A 24,090-nucleotide genomic window follows, 5' to 3' on the forward strand; every position below is an offset into this window, starting at 1 on the left:
CGCCGCCCCCCTTGCGAGGCGACGGAGGCTGCCCGAGCGTGGTCGCCGGGACCCAGTACGACTTCCATTTAGACGTCCCCACAGACGGCGCCAATGTGCTGTAATCGGGTTCCGAACAGATCGGGTGGATAGATGCAGGGGGGAGGACGCCTTGGCTTGAGTCGCACTGCTTGCGGGTTGTCGAGTAGCCGAGCTCTGGAGCACTTGGTCGTGGAGAGGTGTTGAGGGGGGGTGTCACCTGCAAAGACACTCCGACGCTCAAGTCAGCAATGTGCAGGCGAGCAGAATGATAGGGGAGAGGATGTGACGTACCTCGGAGGGAGAGCCATTCTTCCCCTTATATACATGTCAGTAGTGGACCCCCAGAGAGGACAGGCCCATATCCCCAAGGACATTGTCCTGCAGCCGCGTGCCGGACCGTACAGGACGCGTGTCCGGGTCGGTTAAAGGGCGCGTGTCCGGGTCGGATAGAACTTGGGTCGGGTCGACCCGTGCGGACCTTGGGCCAGGCCATAACAATTAGGATAAAAGAAGAAAATTAAAAAGTCATTTTTTTGGATGAACAATCATGATTGTCAGTTGCAGAAGTTAAAGAAAGCTAATGAAAAAAAAAGCATAAGTTGTTGCTATAAATAGTGAAAGGTATACCAAATTGAAGTATTCGATGTAGATGTTGAAAGCTCGAAGTTTGGAGGACGACAATGACAGTAATGTCAACAATGAGAAAGGCGTTACTTCAAAGAAAGAAGAGGGTTCTGGAAGGGTGAAATTTAGAATGGAGAGAAGAAAACTAACATTTAAGTTTTATATGTGTGTCTTGAAGATGAAATTTGAGAAATGGAAAAGGCACAAAAAGATTGATGAGAAGTGAAAGGACGTGTACACATTTAATGGAATCATGATAATAATGGCAGTTATTTGAAAAGTGAATTATTTATATTTGGAGTATCATGAATTTATTTAAAATAAAATTAATTGTGGCAAAGGATCGATAATCCTGCCTCGAAATAAAGCCTCAACAATGATGATGATCCTAGGAAAAAATTTTTAGGCTAGAAAGTTATCTAAAAAATGAAGCGTTCGATCGAAAAAGTTTCGATGGCGATCGTCTCTACAAAGGTAAAATTGGTTAAAGAAATTGGTAAACTTGGTGTGCAAGACAGTTACCTGGTCTAAATTTGGCGAAAACTATTATTTTTGGTTTGCTCCAAAGTCGACATATGATAAGATTGGCTGAAGATGTTTATAAACAGAATGATAAGCAACTACTAAAAGATTAAAAATTCTCACTTAAAAACATACTTATTCTCTCACACATTCTAGCAATCTTTTATGACTTGTCTAAACTAATTCTCTTTGTAGATTTTCTTCCACATGTTTTACTTTTTAGTTTTGTATTTTTTCTTTTATGCAAATTTGTTATTTTAGTTGCATTTTATCAAGTTATTATCTTTTGTAATTTTTAATAATTCAGAATTCTGTAGAGTATACCTTGCACCGAAAACACTTTGAATTTCTTAAAGTGTTTGATTTAAATTTATTAAGTAAATATATTCTTGTTTCCTTGTTGGTTATTGATTCCGAAAACCCTTCTTTTTCTTCATCATTGATAAAGTAGAGATTTTAATAAATAAAAAACTAGTATTTGTAAAAAAAAATATGTTTTATTTCAAGTATTAGATTTCAAATCGTTTCTAAATATTTGCGATTGTTATTTTTTAATCATAATTCTTGATTATAAAATATTTACCTAATAGGATGTATCATCCTAAATTTGTTTACAAAATAGACTAAACTAAACAATAAACATAAATAATTTTTACATTGGCCTATTACATTTGATATCACTGAGATTAATAGGATCTCTCTATAAAATCAAGAGTTAGTTACTCAACATTTTCTATTATTCCATCACTATTTGATGTCTAAATATTACTCCAAATGACTTGTATAAATTATACTCTTGAAACCTTTGCAAATCCCTATGTTACCTCCCTTGAAGGTTAGCTATCTGAGAAAACAAAGCAGCATTAACATCTTTGATATCACCCAAATTATCTGCATTATCAATATCATTATCCACCGCATCACAATTTCCATTTTGCCCTCCTTGTTGAGAACAAATTAAATTCTTCCCGCTCAAATTATATTCTGGTGCATCAACATGTGATGCACCTTCTTGTAATTGCAAAGCACATTCCAAATGCCATAACACATCACCAATGCTAGGCCTATCAGCACCATGATCCTCCAAACACCTCTTAGCAGCTCCCACAAACATTTTTAGGGATTTAGGGTTTATACTCTCAAGAATGGAGGGATCAACTACCTCATGAACCATGCCTCTCTTGCAACGTTCCATTACCCAATCAACCAAGCTAACTTGTTGCGTCGAATTCGGACAAGTCCATATAACCGGCCTTCCACACAGAGCCTCAAGAAGCACCACACCAAAAGAATACACGTCAGATTTCTGTGTCAATTTCAGCTTTCTGAAGTACTCAGGATCAAGATATCCAAAACTTCCCTTCACTGCAGTGCTAACATAAGCTTTGTTAGGGACGGTTTTCGACAATCCAAAATCCGAAACCTTGGCGACGTAGTTTTCATCTAAGAGGATGTTTGTAGTCTTGACATCGCGGTGAATGATACTCTGCGCTGCGCCGGTGTGGAGATAGTACAATCCGCGAGCGGCGCCGATGCAAATCTCGAGCCTCTGTTTCCAAGAGAGGGGACGGAGGTTGGCACCGTAGAGGTGAGAGCGAAACGAGCCATTAGCCATGTACTCATAAACAAGAATCATTTCCGAGTTCTCATCGCAGTAGCCTATTAGCGACACAAGGTGGCGGTGGCGCAGCTCAGAGAGCATGTCTAGCTCGGTCCTGAATTCCTTTAAGCCTTGTCCTGAACCGCCATTGGCTCGCTTAATAGCCACATTCATGTTGTCTTCTTTCAATCTTCCAAGATACACCTTACCGTAGCCTCCAACACCAATCACTCTACTTTCCTCGAAGTTGTTGGTGGCGCGTTGTAATTCGCTGAGATGAAAGAACCTTTTAGGGCCTTTTCTTGGAGAGCGAACTCTAGAAAACGATCTTGAATAGAATGGATGGATCATCCACCAAGTGAAGCCTGCTTGCATTTCCCAGCTTTTAGTCGATTTACTCATTTGAACACATGTCATTAATAGCAACACTAGGCCTATTAATGCCAATACCAATCCAACAAAAGCTAACGTCCTCATCTCCGCGTTGGGTGGAAAACTCTGCTCTTTGTAATCTCCATCCACGGAGAACAAACCGTCGAAGCTATTTGCCGAGTTGATCATCTTCATGATCTCGATTCCGTTCAAGATCGCGTTGCTTGTCCCGAGCTGGAGATCCTCGGGTTCCACCTGAACGAAGATGAAACCGTTTTCGACGGCGGAAGCGTTAAGGACAAAGTCTTGGTAAAACGCTGTGGCTAGTTCTCTGGTTTGAGAAGAAAGGTCCAAATCAGGCACACCAACCATACCATTGATGTAGACACTGAAGACCAATTGGTTGAGACTCTTGCTTACAATGTCGCAGAAATGCAACCTTATCAAATAAGAGTAGCTATTCTCCACGTTCATCATCCAACTTAGATTCACCTTGCTTTGAAACTGCATGTCTTTATGATCTTTAATCTGCACCGCCGTTGCGTAAACCAAGCTAGGAGCAATCAAATCTGCTCCACCGAATTCAGGGTATTTGATTCCTTTGTAAGGAACAGCAACGTTTACAGAGCCATTTGGATTCGCATTATAAGTATCATCAGGCTCCCATGTTCTTGTTAAGGTGTCATTGTTAGGGGCTATGATTGCACCGCCGACGTTAACGCGGTACAGTACTTGGAACTCAGATTGCTGTAGTCCTTTGAATTCTCCGTGAGGCGAAACGGCGGTGGCGGAGTCGGAGATGAGCGTGTCAGGGGCGGAGACAACCTCTATTGCGTTGATGAATGCGAATGAGTTCTTTATGGGCTTGAACTTGAGAGAGAATCTGTTCTCAAAGACGGTAACGAGATACTCCTTGAAAACAAGATTGTCGTTGTTTCTGGGAGAGAATTCATGGAGCAGAACAAAGTGGTTGGTGTGGACGGAGAATGAAGCGGTTGCGAGATCATAGGAAGGGTGAGGGAGAGCGTAGAAGTAAAGACGGATCCAGATTCGACCGCCGGTTCGGGAGATGTAGAAGGTGTATGTGGATTCGTCTGCGAAGATTCTAGCGGTTTGAAACAATGGAAGTGATGATGGAGGAACAGAAGAAGGCATGGTTATGGCGATTGGTGAGTGATTTGAAGCTTGGATGTCTTCTGTTGTGGATAGGAGGGACGTGGTTTGACGATCGGATTTGAAGGTTCTGCCATCGTTGAGGTGTGTGTGGTTGTAGGCGCCACAATCAATGAGGTAGTTAACATAGGGTGTGTAACAATTTGTGTGGCTTAAGAGGAACAAAAAGAGAAGAAGAAGCAGAAGAGAAAGGTGGTGGAGAAGTGGCCGTGAAGACATTGTTATGTTTCGTAAATTCCAATACTGAGAATTGAATACGATACTCTACAATACATGAATAGTAATTAATTTTATGAATGAATTAATAGTCAGAAATTCAAAAAAGCTTAAGATATAGCAGTATTAAACTATTCATGCAGATATGCCTATGGTGTATACAGGATGGTAAAAGAGATAGAATTGTTCCGGATTTGGAGAAACTAAAGGGAATTATTAAAGAGAATGTATATAGTTTGTTCACTTTGTTGGGAGGGAGTAGTAATAAAAGGAAAAAAGGAGTTTAAAGTTGGTTTGCATGTTGGGGGGTTTGTTTGTGTTAATGCATAGATAGAATAGAACAGAAATAGTTACTCTTATGGTTGCTTAATGTAACTAAGGATGTAAATGAAACTGCAAAACGCGTTAACATTCATTGGCTTTCCCAGAATCACAGTCGGACGTGGTGAGTATAGTTAAAATGCAAAACCATATTTTTGTTCAAGAAGTAAATGATTCTGTTTGTTAGTATTCTATAAACCAATAGTTCCTATCACTTTGTTTTACCCGAGTATAAGGTTCAATCTTTCGAATAAGGGTTTATCTATCATTTACAAATTGAAATTTTTTTATTAAAAATATAAAAAAATTAAATTTTTAATATATTTATTTTATATTTATTAAATAAAAATTTAAATTTTTTATTAATAATAAATTTATCATATATCTTTAAAACACATATTAATTAAACTCTTTAAAATATATATGAATGTAAAATATTTGTTGTGTGTAAATATATGTATGGGACATTAGGTCATGTGTACTATTTAAATTAATAACTATATATCACATGAATACAAAAAGTTCAGCTTTAATTAGTTATTATATAAATATATATAGTGCTAATTTAATTAATTAGTTGTAGTGTTTATAGAATTTGTTCTTTAAATTGATTAAGTTTATTTTTATTTTCATATATATATATATATATATATATATATATATATATAAAAGTGATGTCTGTGATGGTCAAGGCAAACTAGTGGTTAAGATGATTAAAGATGACTTTTTAATAAGATTTTTATTTATGACAGTTTTAGAAAAATAAAACTAGTAATATTGACGGTGCTAAAGATAGTAAATTTTTAAAATGTAGACTATAATGTCTATATATATTTATCTAATTTATTAAAAGAAGATAAAAGTTAATATTTAATTTAAAAAATATAAAAATAAATAATTTTTAAATATTTAAAACTTATCATAAAGACCAAATTCAAAAAATTTAGTACCAAACTTATAGACACTAAAAATTTTTTTAATTTTTAACGAAGACTGGGTAAATATTTTATATATGTAATAGAAAGTAATTAAAAAGTTAATAGTGGATGTTGGAATGTTCAAGTCCAAAGTATGTAATAGAAAGTAATTAAAAAGTTAATAGTGGATGTTGGAATGTTCAGGCCCAAAGCAGGTTCGAACTCAAAAAACTCCAATCCTGACTTGATTCGACAAAAACTGTAAGATGACACTTTTTTTTTTCTTTTCTTTCTTTTTCTTGGAATTTATTATTCTAACCAAGACGACGTATTTCCACTGTGCTACGAGGAAGACCACTCTTCGAGTGCCTTCGCTTTCAGTATTTTCCGTTATCATCGTCAACTGTTGGTATTTGTCGTTGTCAATCGATTGCGAGATAAGGTTTCTCGAAAATGACTTGATGTTGCTGCTGAGATTCTCTCCTGAATGCAGCCTCGAAGATATCACCGCTGTTAATGACTGAAAGCCTAATAATCATGGCCGCTATTACTCAAAGTTAATGTCCAGACTAATTTCTTACCAGAGATTGCTGACGATAATTTTGTCCTTGCAATTTTTTTTTTTTGGTATAGAGTTAAATGCAATTCATTTTTAAAACTTAGATTAATTCATTGAACCATTTTTTTGAATAACTATTTTTTTGTGGATTTCGGTTCACCTGTATTAAAGTCTACATTACATGAAGAGTTTTTGGCTTGCGAAATTTCCAAATTTTTGGGAGGAAATTTTTTCTAGTAGAAAAAAAATTGGATTGTGTTCAATATTTAATCTTACCATTCATTGTTTTTTCTCTTTTTTTTATATTTGATCCCACTTATAAAATTAAAGGTGAGATATTACACTTTATTTTTTCAAGTGTTAAAATATAGGATCTCGCTATGAAAACAATGAATTATTTATACAATGTGTATAATAGATTATTGAGTTACAAAATGAACATCTCTCATATTATCTAGAATAATCATTTGAATACTAGGAATAATAAACATCTTTTCAAAAGTTTGAACTGATTTTAGAGTTTATTAAGGATCGAATACCATATTATGATACCACTCACTTCAAAAGTTTTAGCTGATAAAAAAAAAATAACACTAATAATTATATCTCTAATACTCCATAAACCTTTATTATTCATATTATACAAATATTTCATTGGCTACTCATACTTCTCAAAAAAAATAAAGAAGATCTATTTCTCAAACTCCCAACGCGGTAAATAAGAGAGTGTTATTACACTAATTACTAACAAGCGGCACCTATTTTAACACGGCTGCTCCTCAAACTTCTCTCTTGCTATATGTTACTTATAATGCCATTGACGGGTCAAATCTTGGCCACAGTTAGTCACTATAAATCATTTTAAATTTTTGTTTAAAATTTTCATCAACTTTTATGATGTTTTCTTAAATTATTATCATTCGAAGAATGGCCAATAGTAGTTTCCAATAATTCAATCTTTTAAGTTCCAAGTATGAATTTAACGTGAGAAAATGTATTTGAAAAAAAAGTTACCTATAATAAATTTAGTTTGATAAATCTTTTAAATAAATATTTATATTTTTTAAAAGTATAAAATTTTTATTTTATATTTGATAAATTAAAAAAATTTATGTATTTATACTTACTATCTTTAAAAGAAAGAAATACATTTAATTTTTTTTAATTGATATAATGAAATTTTATTAATAGAAAACAAAATCACAAAGAGTGTGTCCATGTTAGACAAAAAAAGGGTAAAATGTCCACAAATAAATAAAGCCATTTTTAATAATTTATTGCATGAAGGTATTTAAAGTGGATTTTCTTTTAAGTTTTTATTTATTAAAATTAAAAATTTTAATATGATTTTTGTTACGTTGGGTAATCGGAGATAATGGGCTTGACTCATTAGGTTGGCCCAAACGCTTGTGGAGGGAAACCTTCGAAAAGAATCGCGCTCTTAGGATTCCGTCCGACTTGTGAGTACGAGTGAATGGGGGTGGTACCTGCAAAGACACTCCGATACTTAAGTCAGTAAGGGTGTGAGCAGGTCTAGAGAGTATTGGGGCTTAGAGATACCTGAGGGATGTCAGTGTATTTATAGTGGTGAACCCATAACCACCGTTGGAGTAGTTCCGCCTTTTAAGGGGAATAACCGTCCCTTTATCTTAGGGAAGTTGAGATATGGCTCCTGGAAGTGGTTAGAGAGATTTTAGGGGCAGTTATCCTCTTGAGTGAGGGTTTATCTGCCAGCTAATCCCTCGTTCCCGACTTCTTTAGAGCAAGTCGTGGTAAGTACCGACTTCGTAGATTGAAGGTTGGTGTAGGGTGAGGCTCAATCCTTTGGATTGGGCCTTTCGTTGGGTCCTGGACCTTATCATTGGGCCAGGGTATGAACAGTGCCCCTACTCGAGCCCAATTTCTTTTAAGATTTGGGTTCGAGTATTCTACTTGGGGTCGTAGCCGACCTAGGAGGGAACCGACGTGATCATTGGGAACCGACATGACTTTTCGTGGCTTTTGATTTTCACAGTTACGTCTAATCAAACATCGCGTCCGTTAGAGGTTCGCGTAGGGATTGATTACCTTGGTAACGGTGCACTCATTAATGACCGCTTCTGTTTTTACCATTATGCCCCTAACGTGTTTATAAATACTTTCCCTCTCTTTCGTTGTTTCGTTTCTACGATTTTTCGAATTTTCTTCTTCTCATCCATTCGTGGGGCATTCCTTGTTTGAAGGTTTTCATCTTTCTCTACCTTATTTCCAAATAAAGGTTAGTCTTTTCTTCTCTTCTCTTTTTACAACGTGCTTTCTGTTTGTATGCTTTTATTTTTTAGAGAGAGAGAAGTTGATTCGTAGGCTTCTGTTTGATTCCGTACCCCCCCCCCCCTTAGAGACCATGTTTTTTATTTTCTTTTCTTTTTCCTCTGTAGGTTTCACTAACCCTTTTTAGGAAAAGAAATGTCTTCCGTAGAAATTCTTGCTCAGTGGGTCGATGTCACAGTCTTAGGGGAGGAACCTTGGGTTGACACTGATTTTATTACTGATCTTTGCACTCGTCACCGGCTCTGCACCTCTGATGAGGATGAGCCAAAGTATGAACTGTTTGTCCCGGATCCAGAAGACCGGGTTTGCTTCGGGAGGGCTTCGGAGGCAGTCCCTCATTTCTTTTATATGTATGAGAGCATGATCACCCGCCTGGGCATTTTTCTTCCTTTCTCTGATTTTGAGATTGCTATTTTACGTCACTGTCGTGTTGCACCTACCCAGCTTCATCCCAATTCCTGGGGTTTTCTGAAAATTTATCAGTTTGTCAGCCATGCCTTAGAATTTCCGACTTCTTTGAGGATTTTCTTTTTTCTTTTCCACATGACCAAGCCCTTCAGTGGGCAAAATAACAAGCAGCAGTAGGTGTCCTTCCGAGCTATACAAGGTCGGAGGGTCTTCACCCTTTTTGATGAATCTTTCCATGACTTCAAAAATTACTTTTTCAAAGTTCAAGCCGTAGAGGGTCACCACCCCTTTTTCTTGGATGAGAATTCTTCTCCTCGCTTTCCTCTGTACTGGTTAGAGGCCTCCCCCTATGAGAAATATGGTTTGGACGACCTGGATGAGGTGGAGGCAGCCGTTGTGGGGTTCCTCCGAGAAGTGTGGGGGAGGGCCCCATATTTGGATACCAAAAAATTTCTCCAGAGGTCACCGACCTTTGTCCAGACACAACTAGGTAGCTTTTTATTTATCTACTTTATTTCCGACTTGTTTTTACCGACTTGTTTCGCTAACTTTTTGGCTACTAATTGTTTTCTTACAGAGATGGCGAAGAAGAATTCCAGTGAGTCTTACCAGAGAGTCCAGGAGGCCAAGGCGAGATCTCGCGCCAGGACCGACGGTGCCAGGGTAACTAGCTCCTCTCTTCCTCCTTTTCCTCCTTCTTCTCAAAATTTGGGGACCCCTTCTCGACCTATCGTCATTTCTTCCTCGGCTTCTTCTCAGCCGCCCCCTCCCCCCCGACCTTCTCCTGAGCCAGAGAAGAAGAAGCGTACGACTTTAGAGTATGGCTCTTCTTTTGAAGGTGAGGCTAAGGTGGATGCTCCTGCGTTTATCTGAAAATACATCTATCCCCATACCCGTATAGGTATGGATGATGTTTCTATCCGGAACCACCTCACCATTCTGGCTCAGGAGAATATCAAGGCGGCGGCAGTGTACACCAAGTTTCTTGATATTTTTGAGAAGACTTCTCTTAGCTCTCTAGGTTCAACCTCGAGGGTTGAAGAGCTGGAGGAGAGGTTTCTCATGTATCAGAAACATGAGAAGGAGTTGAAGGAGGATGTCGCTAAGTTGAAGGAGGAGAGGGATGGCCTTCGGGAGAAGGAGAGCAAGTTACAAGCCCAATACAATATGGAGGAGGGCTTGAGGAAGAAGGCGCAGGAGAGTTATTCGAGTTTGTTCAAGGATCTCGTGGAGGTGAGGAAGGACTTGTTGAATTCTCGAAATGCTTACGCCGAGTTGGAGGACTCTATTGCTGAAGGAGCCGAAGAGGCCAGGAGGATTTTTAAGGAGCAGGTCGGGGTCCTTGCTCCCGACCTGGATCTCTCTCCTTTGGATCTTGACAAGATCATCATTGATGGTGCCATAGTTTATCCTCCTTCCTCTCCTAAGCCTATCACAGAATCCAATCTGAAAACTCGGGGGTAGAGGATAATTGAGTCCCCTCCTCGTTCCAAGGATGCTCCGAGTTCCTCGAAGGCTCACAGAACCTCCTCTCCGTCTCCTATGGATACTTCTCTCCCTGGACCTGATGGCACTCCGACTGCTCTTTCCGACTCTGGTGGTGATCCGACTATTCCTGGTGGTGATGTTTAAAAATTTGTTGGCTATATGGGGGCCCGGTCTGTGGGTCCCCTCCTTTTTAAATTATTTTTATGTTTGTGGTGGTAGTGGTCTGTTGACATTCCTCTTGGCCTTTTAAGGCCGTAAACAAAATATTTATAAATACCATTTTTTTGGATAAGGGTTTAAGTTACCTTTGGTGTGCATGCTTTTCTTTTGATACTTTAAAGAATTTTTGAAAACCTTTTTCTTTGGCTTGTCTGTCCTCTTGAGCTTTTTCGCTTTAAGGACTTAGGACAGTCTTTTGGATTTTTAATAGGTTTTTTTTATCTCTTTTCCATTATTTCTTATACTCAACTTTGTGGTTTATTGAGTTCCTATGACTTAGGTTATTTTTGCGATGCGTTTTTTCTTCTATTAGGTTATTCATTTCGACTTATGAGTCGGAATGTCTCCGAGTTTCTCACGATCAACTTTTATAACCTCTTTACACCGACTTGTACCTCGTCATTTTATCCTGACGACCATCTAGGTCGGTTCATGGGATTTTCACGCTTTGTCGAGCTTAAGTCGGCGCGTTTCGTAGAAAGAAAAACAGACGAGAAGGAATTTATAAGAGATATTGTGAAAGATCTTTATTTATTTGGGAAGGTACTTTACTGCTACTAAGGGCCTTTGATAGTCTATTTTCCCTTAGCCTCTACTGTGATGCCTCGTTAAAAACCCTACTTCAGAAAAAACCCTTTGATTTTTGGGAAAAAATCGTGAAGTTGGGAAAAGAGTACATTAGGGAGTAGAGTTTGCTTTTAACTATAGTACCTTTTCAAGTTACAAGCATGACACGACCTTGGTAACTCGGTGCTGTTTAGGTCGGTCACCTTATAATAACCTTTTCCTAAGACCTCACTAATTTTGTATGGTCCCTTCCAATTAGTAGCGAGTTTTCCTTCCCCCGATTTGTTGACTCCAATGTTGTTTCTGATCAAGACCAAGTCGTTTGGGGTGAAGCTTCTTCGAATGACTTTTTTGTCGTACCTGGTAGTCATCCTTTGTTTCAACGTTGCTTCTCTTATCTGGGTTTGCTCTCGGACTTCGGGGAGCAGTTCAAGCTCCTCTTTGTGCCCCTGTATGTTTCCAATCTCATCATGGAGAATCACCCTTGGAATTTGTTCACTGATTTCTACTGGTATCATGGCTTCTATGCCGTAGACGAGTCGGAAGGGCGTTTCTCCAGTGGCAGATTGTGGCGTCGTCCGGTAAGCCCATAACACTTGTTGGAGCTCCTCAGCCCAGGCTCCTTTTGCATCTTGTAGTCTTTTCTTTAGTCCTGTTAGTATGACTTTGTTGGCTGCCTCGGCTTGTCCATTTGCGTGTGGATGTTCCACCGAGGTGAACTGGTGTTTGATCTTTATACTGGCCACCAGGCTTCTAAAGGTAGAGTCAGTGAACTGGGTTCCATTATCTGTGGTAATGGAATATGGTATCCCATACCTTGTGATGATATTTTTGTAGAGGAACCTCCGATTTCTCTGGGCTGTGATGGTGGCTAATGGTTCTGCTTCTATCCACTTTGTGAAGTAGTCTATTCCCACAATCAAGTATTTGACTTGTCCTGGGGCCTGGGGAAAAGGGCCTAACAGATCCATCCCCCATTTTGCAAAGGGCCATGGAGAAGTTATACTGATGAGCTCCTCGAGGGGAGCCACGTGGAAATTTGCGTGCATTTGGCATGGTTGGCACTTTTTCACAAATTCTGTGGCATCTTTCTACAAGGTCGGCCAGTAGAATCCAGCTCGGATTACTTTCCTAGCTAGCGACCTGGCTCCGAGATGGTTTCCGCAGATCCCATTAACTGAACCTCCTCTAGTACTTCAGTAGTCCTTGAGGTCGGTACACACTTCAACAATGGCGTTGATATTCCTCTTTTATAAAGGATAATTTTCACCAGAGTGTAATGTTGTGCTTCCCTCCAGATTTTCTTAATCTCTTTTTCCTCTTTGGGGAGGATGTCGAATTTTAGGTATTCGACCAAGGGATTCATCCATCCGAGGTTTAGCCCAGTTACCTCTAGGATATCTCGTTTGTCCTCTACTTTTACCACAGAGGATTCTTGGAGAATTTCCTGGATCAAGCTTCTATTATTCCCTCCTGACTTGGTACTTGCTAACTTGGATAGGGCGTCTGCTCTGCTATTGAGATCCCGGGTTATGTGCTTAACCTCGGTTTCCGCAAAGTGCCCGAGGTGCTCTAGAGTTCTTTCCAAGTATCTTTTCATGTTCGGGTCTTTAGCCTAATACTCTCCATTTATCTGGGAGGTCACCACTTGAGAGTCATTGTATATCATCACTTTTGTTGCACCGACTTCTTCTGCTAGCTTCAATCCTGCGATCAGGGCTTCATATTCTGCCTGATTATTTGAAGCTGGGAATTCAAATTTGAGGGATACCTCTATTTGGGTTCCCCTTTCGTCGGCCAATATTATGCCTGCACCACTTCTTGTCTTGTTTGAGGATCCATCTACGTAAAGTTCCCATGCAGTTGGCTTCTCCTGATCTCCCGCGTATTCTGCTATGAAGTCGGTGAGGCATTGGGGTTTGATTGCTGTCCGAGTTTCATACTTTAAGTCAAACTTGGAGAGCTCTATTGCCCATTGAACCATTCTCTCTGCAACATTCGTCTTTTGGAGGATTTGCTTCATGGGTTGGTTCGTTCGGACTCTTATCGTATGAGCTTGAAAGTAAGGTCGTAGCCTCCGTGAGGCTATTACTAAGGAGTAAGCAAATTTCTCTAATTTGTGGTACCTTAGTTCGGGGCTTTGTAGAACTTTTCTGATGAAGTACACTGGATGTTGTCCGACCTCGTCCTCCCTTATCAGGGCTGATGCGACAGCTTTGTCTACTACGGACAGATATAGGACGAGATCTTCCCCAACTAGAGGTCGGGTCAGGATTGGAGGTTGGCTCAAGAACCTTTTGAACTCCTGGAATGCTCTTTCGCATTCTGGAGTCCATTCAAACTGGCATCCCTTTCTTAATAAAGAGAACAGTGGAAGGGATTTTAATGCTGATCCTGCCAAGAATCTGGAGAGGGCTGCAAGTCGGCCATTTAGTTGTTGAACCTCCCTTAAGCATGTCGGCCTCTTCATTTCCAGTATAGCTTGACACTTATCGGGATTGGCTTCAATCCCTCTTTGCGTCAGCATAAACCCTAGGAATATTTTGGCCTCCACTGCGAAGGTACACTTTGCGGGATTTAGCCTCATCCCGTGCAACCTTATGGTGTCGAAGACTTGCGAGAGGTCTGTCAAGAGATCAGCTTCTTCTATAGTTTTCACTAGCATGTCGTCTACGTAGACTTCCATTAAGCTCCCGAGGTGGGGGCGAACACCTTGTTCATCAGCCTTTGGTATGTGGCCCCTGCATTTTTTAGTCCAAATGGCATGACCACGTAGCAGAAATTTGCTCAGGGCGTGATGAACGATGTTTTCTCTTGGTCTGGCTCATACATAGGGATTTGATTATATCCCGAGTAGGCATCCATGAACGACAAGTATTGATACCCCGAGCTAGAGTCTACTAGAGTATCAATACTTGGGAGTGGATAAGGGTCCTTGGGACACGCCTTATTTAAGTCGGTGTAGTCGACACACATCCTCCATTGGCCGTTTTGCTTCTTGACTAGCACTACATTTGCTAGCCATGTTGGATATTTAACTTCTCTGATGAAGCCGGCTTCTAGGAGTGCCTGTATTGGCTCCTCCACCACTAGGGCTCGTTTCGAGCCGAGCTTACGCCTTCACTGTTGTACAGGTCGGGATCCTGGATACACCGAGAGCTTGTGGGACATAAGCTCGGGATCTATCCCCGGCATGTCGGAGGCTTTTCAGGCAAAGAGGTCAGAATTATCTCTTAGGAGCTTAGTCAACCCTTGCTTCAGGGTTTCCCCTAGGTTGGCTCCTATGTTGGTATTTTTCCCCTCCTCTTTGCTGACCTGTATTTCCTCGGTTTTTCCACCTAGCTGTGGTCGTAACTCTTCTTTGGCCCTTGCACCGCCGAGCTCTATGGTGTGAACCTCTTTGCTTTTTTCCCTCAGGTTCAAGCTTTCATTGTAGCACTTTCTTGCCAATTTCTGGTCTTCCCGCACCATTGCTACCCCCGCTGTTGTCGGGAATTTCATGCAGAGATGGGGGGTGGATACCACCGCTCCGAGTCGATTTAGGGTAGCTCTTCCGATTAGGGCATTATATGCTGACCCTACGTCGATGACTATGAAGTCTATACTCAGAGTTTTGGATTTTTCCCCCTTTCCAAAGGTAGTATGAAGGGGTAAGAATCCCAGTGACTTTATTGGCGTGTCGCCTAGCCCGTATAAGGTGTCGGGGTAGGCTCTTAGCTCCCTCTCGTCCAACCCTAGCTTGTCAAATGCGGGTTTGAAAAGGATGTCCACCGAGCTTCCTTGATCTACTAGAGTTCTGTGTAGATGGGCATTGGCCAGGATCATGGTTATCACCACTGGATCGTCGTGTTCAGGGATTACTCCTTGCCCATCCTCCTTTGTAAATGAGATGGTAGGAAGGTCGGGCGATTCGCTCTCGACCTGGTAGACTCGCTTGAGGTGTCTCTTGCGAGAGGACTTGGTGAGTCCCCCTCCCGCGAATCCACCTGAGATCATATGTATATGTCTCTCCGGAGTCTGCGGTGGTGGGTCTCTTCTATCCGCGTCATCTCGCTTTCTCTTCCCATGATTGTCCGACCTTTCCATGAGATATTTGTCAAGTCGGCCTTCTCTGCCAGCTTTTCTATCACATTCTTGAGGTCGTAACAGTCGTTTGTTGAGTGACCATATATTTTATGGTACTCGCAGTAATCGCTGCGACTCCCCCCTTTTTTATTTTTAATGGGCCTAGGAGGCAGAAGCCTTTCAGTATTGCAAATTTCTCTGTATACGTCCACTATAGAAACCTTTAGAGGAGTATAAGAGTGATATTTTATGGGTCTGTCGAGACCAAGGTCTTCTTTCTTCTTGGGCTCCCTCTCCCTTTCTTTTATCGAGGGAGGGTGCCCAGATCGCCAACTCGACTCTCTCAGTCTGGCATTTTCCTCCATGTTGATGTACTTTTTCGCTCTCTCCTGTATATCACTCAAAGAGGTCGGGTGCCTTTTTGATATGGACTGTGAGAAAGGTCCTTCCCTAAGTCCATTTACTAATCCCATGATAACTGCCTTTGTGGGCAGATCTTGAATTTCCAAACACGCTTTGTTGAACCTTTCCATGTAATCACGCAGAGGTTCCCCGACCTCCTGTTTAACTCCCAAGAGGCTCGGTGCGTGTTTTACTTTATCCTTCTGGATGGAGAATCGCATCAGGAATTTTCTTGAGAGGTCCTCAAAGCTGGTAACCGACCTTGGAGGGAGGCTATCCAACCACTTCATCGCCGCTTTTGACAGGGTGGTCGGAAAAGCCTTGCAACGTGTTGCATCAGAAGTATCAGCCAGATACATCCGACTTTTGAAGTTGCTTAAATGATGCTTTGGGTATGTGGTTCCGTCATAGAGGTTCATCTCAGGGCTTTTGAAGTTTCTTGGAACCTTCGCCCTCATTATGTCCTCGCTGAACGGGTCTTCTCCTCCCAAGGGCGACTCTTCTCAGTTGCCGCGGGAGTCTCGGGCTTTAAGGAAGGATTCAAGCTTTGTGAGTTTTTCTTCCAACTCTTTTCGTCGTTCTATTTCCTCCCTGAGGTTTCGCTCTGCCTCTCGTTGTCGTTCTAGTTCCTGTTCCAGTTGCTCCAAACGACCTTGGTAGCCGTGGACCAGCCCCATTAGCTCGGTTGCATGGGGTGGCCCTTCCTTTTCGGACTCTCGTCCTTCCGAGGAATTTGCCTTTGGGTTTTTGAGCCCAAAGGTGCCTTCTTTATGCTGGTCGCTGGTTCCTTGATGAAGGGTCAGGTCTGCGGCATTGTTTCCGGTATCTGGATTTTCTTGCTCGGAATCAGACACTGTATGTCCATCTTCTGGTGAGTTGTCCGCCATTACTGGTTGATCTCTCGGTCCCCCGGCAACGGCGCCAATGTTACGTTGGGTAACCGGAGATAATGGGCTTGACTCGTTAGGTTGGCCCAAATGCTTGTGGAGGAAAACCTTCGAAGAGAATCGCGCTCTTAGGATTCCGTCCGACTTGTGAGTACGAGTGAATGGGGGTGGTACCTGCAAAGACACTCCGATGCTTAAGTCAGCAAGGGTGTAAGCAGGTCTAGAGAGTATTGGGGCTTAGAGATACTTGAGAGATGTCAGTGTATTTATAGTGGTGAACCCATAACCACCATTGGAATAGTTCCGCCTTTTAAGGGGAATAACCGTCCCTTTATCTTAGGGAAGTTGAGATATGGCTCCTGGAAGTGGTTAGAGAGATTTTAGGGGCAGTTATCCTCTCGAGTGAGGGTTTATCTGCCAGCTAATCCCTCGTTCCCGACTTCTTTAGAGCAAATCGTGGTAAGCACCGACTTCGTAGATTGAAGGTGGGTGTAAGGTGAGGCTCAATCCTTTGGATTGGGCCTTTCGTTGGGTCTTGGGCCTTATCATTGGGTTAGGGTATGAACAATTTTATATATTAATTAATTTTTAAATTTAAATTTTATATTTATATCTATTATAATATTTTTAAAATTTTAAAATTATTTTATTAAATATATTTATTATTGATTATATTTATTAAAAATTATTTTTAATTTAATTTATTAAATATAATATTATAATGGACCTTTGGCCCCTTACTTAATTAAAAAATATAAATATTATTATTTTGTAAAAATTATTTTTTAAAAGTTAACTTTTATTGTTTTATAGATAGTTGTAAGAATTGAATTGAATTGAGAAAAAAAAAATATCTAAAAATAGATAAAGCCATTTCTAATCATTTATTGCACATTTTAAAAGTTTTTATTTATTAAAATTAAAAAATTTAATATAATTTTATATTTATGTCTGTTATTATATTTTCATATTTTAAAGTTATTTTATCAAATATATTTATTATTGATTATATTTATTAAAAATTATTTTAATTTAATTTATTAAATATAAATATTATAATGGACCTTTGGCCTCTTATTCAATCAAAAAAAATTATAAATATTATTATTTTATAAAATTTATTTTTTAAAAGTTAACTTTTATAATTTTATACATAATTGTAAGAATCGGATCGGACCAATTGGTTCGATCGAAAATTAGTAAATTGGTGATCTGGTAATAATTTGGATCGAAGGCACAATTAAACTGTTAATAACTGGACGGTTAGTCACAAACTAGTCAAAATCAGCCGGTCCATGTAGAAAGGCTCGAACTCATATCCTTTTGCTGCACTCCATCAACGCATGTCACCAGGCTGCTTTGTTCATTTAAGATCCAATTTGGATAAACAATTTAATTAAGTTTTTTTTAAATAATAGTTTAAATAATAAATGTCTATATTAAAAATAGTTTATAAATAATTTATTTTATATTTGAATTTTTAATTCTAAAAATGTTTATTTTAAAAAAAATATGATAAAAAATTTTTTATTATGAGAAAAGTCATTTTTTTTTACTTCTTTATAAACTCTTAAATAGCTTTTTAGAAAGCTACAATTTAGTTTTAAAAATTACACCAGACATTAATACTACTATTTTTCATAAGTCAAAAATTAAAAAAAATTATTTTTAAAACTTTTCAAAGGGCCATTATTACTTTATGTGCTAGTTATTACATATATTATATACATACACAATTGAATTATTTTATATTTATTTAATTTAATTTTAGTTTTATACTCACTTTTTTAATTTATAATTCTTTAGAATTTATACGATTATTAAAATAATTATTAAATATTTTAATATTTATATTTACATATTAAATTAATTTTTTTAAAGTATTGAGTGAAGTAGTAGATTTTCAAAAATTTTAATTTAGGACTAGTTAATAGAAAATAAAAATATATAAGTACTATCATTAAATTTCACATAATAAATTAATAGAAAAATATAACGTATTTATTATTTATTATCATAAAAAATTAAATTTATACTTTATTTTTTTATAAACAAATTAATCTAAAGTTAAAAACTTCAAACATCTAATTATCATTTTATTTAATTTTTTATTATTTTATATTTTTTATTTACATAAAACCAATTTTACTAAATGATTTAATGGTTAATAGAATATTTGTTGAGACTAGAAAATGGGAATTTAGTTTATTGAATCGAAATTGAACAATGGCACGGTGAAAAAAGCGGAGCCTAATTCCTTGGATCCTCTTCCAACTGGGAGATTCAATTGAAGCAATGGTGGAAGATCACCATCATCATCATCATCATTATTTACCTGTTCATGTTCCTTCGAATCCCTCAATGGTTGTAATCCGAAACGCCTTCGATTACGACGCCACGGGTGACTGCTCCGTCTTCCCACCTATCAACCATGAAAACCTCCCTCAATCACCGCCTTCATCTCCCTCCTCCTCCTCCTCCTCCTCCTCTTTCTTCTTCTTCTTCTTCTTCTTTTCTTCTTCTTCTTCTTCTTCTTCTTCTTCTTCTTCTTCTTCTTCCCACGATTCTGACACGTGGCGTCTCAATTCTTCGTGTCCCATCGATTCCCAGCTCGGCAAGCGCAGCGACTTCGTTAGATTGGTTTCCATCGGCATCGACATCTTGCGTTCCAAGCTTCTCACCTTCACCTCTTCTTTTAGAATCGCTGCTTCCACCCGAGGGGCGTTTTGGTCAATTTGGATGCCCGCTGCGGCGGTGCTGGTGTCACTCTGGATAATCATCCGGAGGAAAAGAAGGAGGAGGAGCTTCACGGACGGTGAGAATCGTTTGTTGGATATCATTCAGGAGAAAGATGAGGTTCGTGTTGTTTTGCATTCCATGTGTTCGTTTTAATGCTTGGTCCACTTGGTCTTTTTTTTTTTTTGGTTTTTGCTGCTGCTTGGTGTAGCTGTGTCCGAGAAAATTACGAATTTTGATTAGGGTTTTTATTTTTTGAGGAAACTTCATTGGAAGAAGAATTTGGTTATGTTTTTAGTCTTGCCGTGATTCTTCATTACATGTTTTTATTATTTGATATATTATTATAGATTGGTTGGAAGAAAAAACTCTATCTTGTCGTGAGAAATTTTGGTGCTTCCGTTACATAATTAAAAAAATATATATATATTATAGTATCATATTACAAATATAGGTTCAGTCTCTTAAAAGATAGAGGTTCCGGGTCAAGTCATAGGAATAGAAAAATCCAGTCTGTCTTTTAGGTTCTTGGAAAATGGAACTTGGATACTAGTGCTTCAATCTGGAGTTGCAAGTTTTTTGGTTATATAGTTGGCTGAGATTTTAGCATATCTGCGGCATAGATAGCTTACCCTTTATTAGTCCGAGACTGTGAATTCTATTGTCCCATCAGCTTCCTGTGTAGTACTCTCATGCATTAAGCTTGTCAATTGTCAACCATAGATGCCCCTTACAAGCATTGGTACTTGTTTCATTTCATTTGGATAGGATGATATTGTCATGCCTGTTCTGTTTCTGCTTTGTGTTTCTGTGGTGTTTGTAAACTTAGCTAACTTGTGCTTTCATTGCAGAGGATTTCCCAACTCTTGGACCAGATTGGACAAATGAATGAATTACTTATAGCTCGTTACAAAGCTTTGGCTGCAAAAGGGACTGAATGATTAAGACCTGTGATATGGTAGCTATTGAATTTGTGTGAGTCTCATCATTAAGATGATATCCTTTTTTTTTTTTTTCCAATTCCATTTTGAAATACCACTAGTAGATTTTGCATGGCTTTACGCCAAGCTGTAAATTAAGGACAGAAATTCCTGATTCTTATTCCTACTAGAGCAGAGTGATTGAACATCCATGCCCAGAAGTAGCATCTCAAGCCTAATCAGAGAGAATAGCCATTGAATGAACTGCCGGATTTTGGGTTATATCTGTGATGCATGGTGGTCCGCCCAGCCCAATGAATATGCCGCAGTCTGCCAGATTCGTGAATGACTAGCTCAGTTGGGAACCACGGAATTTATCAGGAAAGCTATAAAACACTCTTAACAGTAGTAAAATACTCATGGTTAGTGAGTTGTGTTTTGAAGCCCTTGATGTTAATGACTCCAGCATCCTTGGCTTAGCTAAGGAAAGTCCCAAACGAAAACTTTGTACCTTTAACAGTCCTGTAGAATATTATTCTTTTTTCTTTTTCTTTTGACAAACAACTCACACACATGACACACCCAAACATATTCTACTAAAGGGTTCTTCACCATTGTCTCAACTGAGACTTGAACCTGGATATCTGGTTTATGAGGCTCATGGGTTGTCCACTAGCCTCAGAGCCTCACCACAAAAGCTTCTGTGAATTGTAGCCGGACGTAGATATTTTACTGTGATTCAACTAAAAAAAATCAGATCCAGTTAATTAATGGAGACTTATTCAGTTATTTGACATTTGTTCTCATCTCATCAAATATGCAAGTATATTTGCAAAAGATTTTAAATCCAGATCTTTAAAATCAAATCTATACATGTTATCATTTGATTTGAAAACTGGTTAAAATAGATACAGGAAAAGTCGAAGTTTGTTTTGGCCTGTGAATTTCCACTAATTCTTGATAAATCTTCTTTTCAGAAAAATTATTACCTTACAGATACTTTATGGGACATGTAAGATTGAATTAGGTACAACAGAAGTTAGAATAGAATCATGGCTGGATTGAATTTCTCATTTTCCAGCTTTGCAATCATAAGTGAAACGATAAGAATGAGCATTAATGAAAAATAACTCCCGGATTCATTTAGTATTTTACCGAAAGAGAGCCATGAGGAGCATATCAAAATATGGTCTTCCTTTTAGCATTATGAATAACGTTTTGAAGTAGTGATCAATAAAAGGGATTCATGCAACGGATTCAAGAGGAAGTGCAAATATCTCTTAAACTTCTCGATTCATGCTCCACAAGTGAAAAATACAAAGTCAAGTATACATCAGATCACCAAATAAATTCTGTTTGCTGATTGCTCAAACATAACAGAAAGGAAAAAAATAAATAAACTATGAAAGAATTAGATGCTATCATTCCCAGAAGAGGTATCAAAGTTAAAACAAGCACAAGTTAACATGTGAATTATGTCACCAAAGAGAACAACAACACTTCTAATTGCTGCCTATAAAAATACCATTATCAAAACAGGTTTTTCTCACTGGCTTTTTGATTCACTGCTCACTGTAGAATGTCTTCTGATATCAAACTGATCTACATACTCCAAAGGAGTAACTGTCTCATTTCTTATTCTCTTGATCTTAGGGCTCAACAAGCCACGGTGACGGAAACCATAGAGCTTGAGCACCTGATTATCAGCAAAATTGAAAGCCCTCTCCATACTACTGAGGCACCTCTCAACAGGATAATCTCCATAGCTCCCACAAGGTTTACATCCCACAAAATGTGTCACGAAAGGCCACCTCTCATCTCCTAATCCGGGATGGTACTTCTCAACCATCTCTTCATACCGGTCAACCAAGCCAGCCCAGTAGCCGTGCAGGTAGTAAGAATTCTCAAGGAAAACCTTATCCATCCACTTCTCCTTTTTGGACAACAAAAGGTATATCAATGCAGATTGATCATCGGCCTCAAATGCCGGGCGACCCTTCAAATTTGCAGTTAAGACCTTACCAGCCTCCTCCCTCACTGGACCCTTGGGGCCCATGGGAGCCCAATCATCAAGCAAATCTAAAGACCACTGGCAATTCCGAAACAAGAAGCTGCCGGTATTCACAGCAATCCAAGACTTCTGCTCAAACAACAAATCAGGGTAACCATGAAGTACCAAATTGTAATCATCATACTTAGACAAAGGAAGCTCAAAAACCATGTCAGTGAAGAAAGCATCACTATCCATCCACCAAATCCACTCCACCTCAGGGTGTGAGAACATCAACCTTCTAATCATTGGCAATTTGGCCCAATACCCAGCAAGTTCCTTATCCAAATGCGCCAAATTGTACACAATCTCAATCCCGTGCAATCTACAGTAATCAATTTTGTTCTTAATCGACTTCAACAAATAATGATCACCAATTGGGTTGTCACAGGGTTTTGGAGGTGAACCAGTGAGGAGCAAGATTCGAGCTTTACCTCTCACGAAATTAGGGTATTCAGGGTTTTGCTGGAGCCATTGGTGGCGTTGTTGATCCCAATCGGAGATCTTGGGGCCTAGGGAGAAGGCGGCGGTGGCGTTGGGGCTGAAAGGGGTGTCGTTGTCGTCGGGGTCGGAGTCGGAGCGGATCTCAGCGAGAATGCGGTTGGTCTCCTCGATGAGGCTCTGGTTGACGGCATCAGCGTCGGAGGAGGAGAGGTTGACGCCGATGGTGCCGCGAAGGACAAGGATGGTGACGAAACCGCAGAGGATGGTGATCTTGATGTTGTTGAAGGTCTTCTGGATCTGGCGGCCACGGGGGGCGGAGCGTGCTCGGCCGTTGGTGGTTGGAAGGGCGTTGGCGGCGCTGCTTCTCTTGTGAGCTGAGAGGTTCTCTTGCCCCATCTCACAAACTCACCAATTATGTTAATGGTAATGCTACGCTCTTACAGTTACTGTATAGAAATGGAGGGGAAAACAACTTTCGACACGGAAATATGGAATCGGAATTCAACAAGAATTAGGAACGGAACAAAGCCGTGTTTTTTGTTTTTCTGCACAACAACTACTCTCTACTTTGGTCACCCGCAATTAGTGTTGGTAATGATAATGATAGCTGATACTGCTTCATATGCTTCAAAGCTCAAACGTGTCCTTTTTTTTTCTTCGTTAACTTACTTTTAATTTAGTTTTACAATCATATATATAAAGAAAATACGATAAATTTATTGCATACCTTCTTTTAAGAAAATATCTTCATAGATTTTTATTATTGTCGAAATTTGGATTCAAAAATAAATATCTATTAACTTTATCCCTAAAGATATTTTGATTATCCATGGTTATAAAAATGTAAGAATATAACCACTAAGAAATAACATAATCCAGCTCCGATCGTTCTGGCAATGGACCCCCTTGGGTGGTGTGTGTCTGAACTGTTAAGATCCAAGTACACTAAATAGTAACGCGTTCCTCAGTCAGTTCAAAATCACAAGATCCATGCACATATACATCATTTTGTGACTTGTGAATGTGTTTATACCGGAAAGTGCCCATCAAAGGAAAACGGTCCCACAATATCCTCATCTTCGGGCACCTTGTACTTTGTATTTGCCAACTTGTCCTCTTCTGCAAACTCTAGAATAATACACCTAGGAATATCGTTGCTAAAATGCTAACAATATGATTTCTTAGAATGGAATTACCAAATATATATTATTATCATATTTAATTTGTAAAAACAAGATTTATGAAATATTAATATGTCTAAAAATGCGT

At 39.1% G+C, this 24,090-nt stretch overlaps 4 protein-coding genes across 4 annotated transcripts; 1 reads left to right on the forward strand and 3 right to left on the reverse strand.

Annotated features, from left to right (window-relative positions):
* Window positions 1-1,987: 1,987 nt before the first annotated feature.
* On the reverse strand, window positions 1,988-8,437 carry LOC130935340 (probable receptor-like protein kinase At5g61350). Its single transcript, XM_057865046.1, has 4 exons — window positions 8,393-8,437; window positions 7,683-7,812; window positions 6,086-6,294; window positions 1,988-4,576 (listed from the first exon to the last, which is right to left on the reverse strand). Exons 1-4 carry the CDS (start codon window positions 8,435-8,437, stop codon window positions 1,988-1,990), a joined length of 2,973 nt encoding a protein of 990 aa, XP_057721029.1.
* A 5,969-nt stretch (window positions 8,438-14,406) lies between these two features.
* LOC130935349 (uncharacterized) lies at window positions 14,407-16,242 on the reverse strand. The gene is made up of 4 exons (XM_057865055.1): window positions 15,648-16,242; window positions 15,001-15,450; window positions 14,633-14,895; window positions 14,407-14,460 (listed from the first exon to the last, which is right to left on the reverse strand). The coding sequence occupies exons 1-4, from the start codon at window positions 16,240-16,242 to the stop codon at window positions 14,407-14,409; spliced, it is 1,362 nt and encodes a 453-aa protein (XP_057721038.1).
* A 2,633-nt stretch (window positions 16,243-18,875) lies between these two features.
* LOC130935358 (uncharacterized) lies at window positions 18,876-20,871 on the forward strand. Its single transcript, XM_057865066.1, has 3 exons — window positions 18,876-19,152; window positions 19,195-19,527; window positions 20,259-20,871. Exons 1-3 carry the CDS (start codon window positions 18,967-18,969, stop codon window positions 20,346-20,348), a joined length of 609 nt encoding a protein of 202 aa, XP_057721049.1. The 5' UTR covers window positions 18,876-18,966; the 3' UTR covers window positions 20,349-20,871.
* A 730-nt stretch (window positions 20,872-21,601) lies between these two features.
* Window positions 21,602-23,471, reverse strand: LOC130937051 (probable xyloglucan 6-xylosyltransferase 5). Its single transcript, XM_057867054.1, has one exon. It carries the CDS (start codon window positions 23,215-23,217, stop codon window positions 21,874-21,876), a length of 1,344 nt encoding a protein of 447 aa, XP_057723037.1. The 5' UTR covers window positions 23,218-23,471; the 3' UTR covers window positions 21,602-21,873.
* Between the last annotated feature and the right edge of the window lie 619 nt (window positions 23,472-24,090).

Source organism: Arachis stenosperma, chromosome 1, assembly GCF_014773155.1.
Source record: "Arachis stenosperma cultivar V10309 chromosome 1, arast.V10309.gnm1.PFL2, whole genome shotgun sequence".
NCBI classification, from domain to species: Eukaryota; Viridiplantae; Streptophyta; class Magnoliopsida; order Fabales; family Fabaceae; genus Arachis; species Arachis stenosperma.

Bases quoted from the DNA above. Each gene is read 5' to 3' on its own strand.
- LOC130935340 (XM_057865046.1), bottom strand. From the start codon at position 8,437: ATGGTAAAAACAGAAGCGGTCATTAATGAGTGCACCGTTACCAAG. The intron at 7,813-8,392 runs GTAATCAATCCC...GTGTCTTTGCAG, and splicing joins ATGAGTGCACCGTTACCAAG to GTACCACCCCCATTCACTCG. The intron at 6,295-7,682 runs GTAACAAAAATC...CATGATTATTAG, and splicing joins ATTATCTCCGATTACCCAAC to GCTTTCAGTCATTAACAGCG.
- LOC130935349 (XM_057865055.1), bottom strand. From the start codon at position 16,242: ATGAGGGCGAAGGTTCCAAGAAACTTCAAAAGCCCTGAGATGAACCTC. The intron at 14,896-15,000 runs GCGACACGCCAA...TCATCGACGTAG, and splicing joins CGACACCTTATACGGGCTAG to GGTCAGCATATAATGCCCTA. The intron at 14,461-14,632 runs GTCAGCAAAGAG...CGGTGTATCCAG, and splicing joins GAAAAACCGAGGAAATACAG to GATCCCGACCTGTACAACAG.
- LOC130935358 (XM_057865066.1), top strand. From the start codon at position 18,967: ATGGTGGAAGATCACCATCATCATCATCATCATTATTTACCTGTTCAT. The intron at 19,153-19,194 runs TCCTCCTCTTTC...TTTTCTTCTTCT, and splicing joins CTCCCTCCTCCTCCTCCTCC to TCTTCTTCTTCTTCTTCTTC. The intron at 19,528-20,258 runs GTTCGTGTTGTT...CTTTCATTGCAG, and splicing joins TCATTCAGGAGAAAGATGAG to AGGATTTCCCAACTCTTGGA.
- LOC130937051 (XM_057867054.1), bottom strand. From the start codon at position 23,217: ATGGGGCAAGAGAACCTCTCAGCTCACAAGAGAAGCAGCGCCGCCAAC.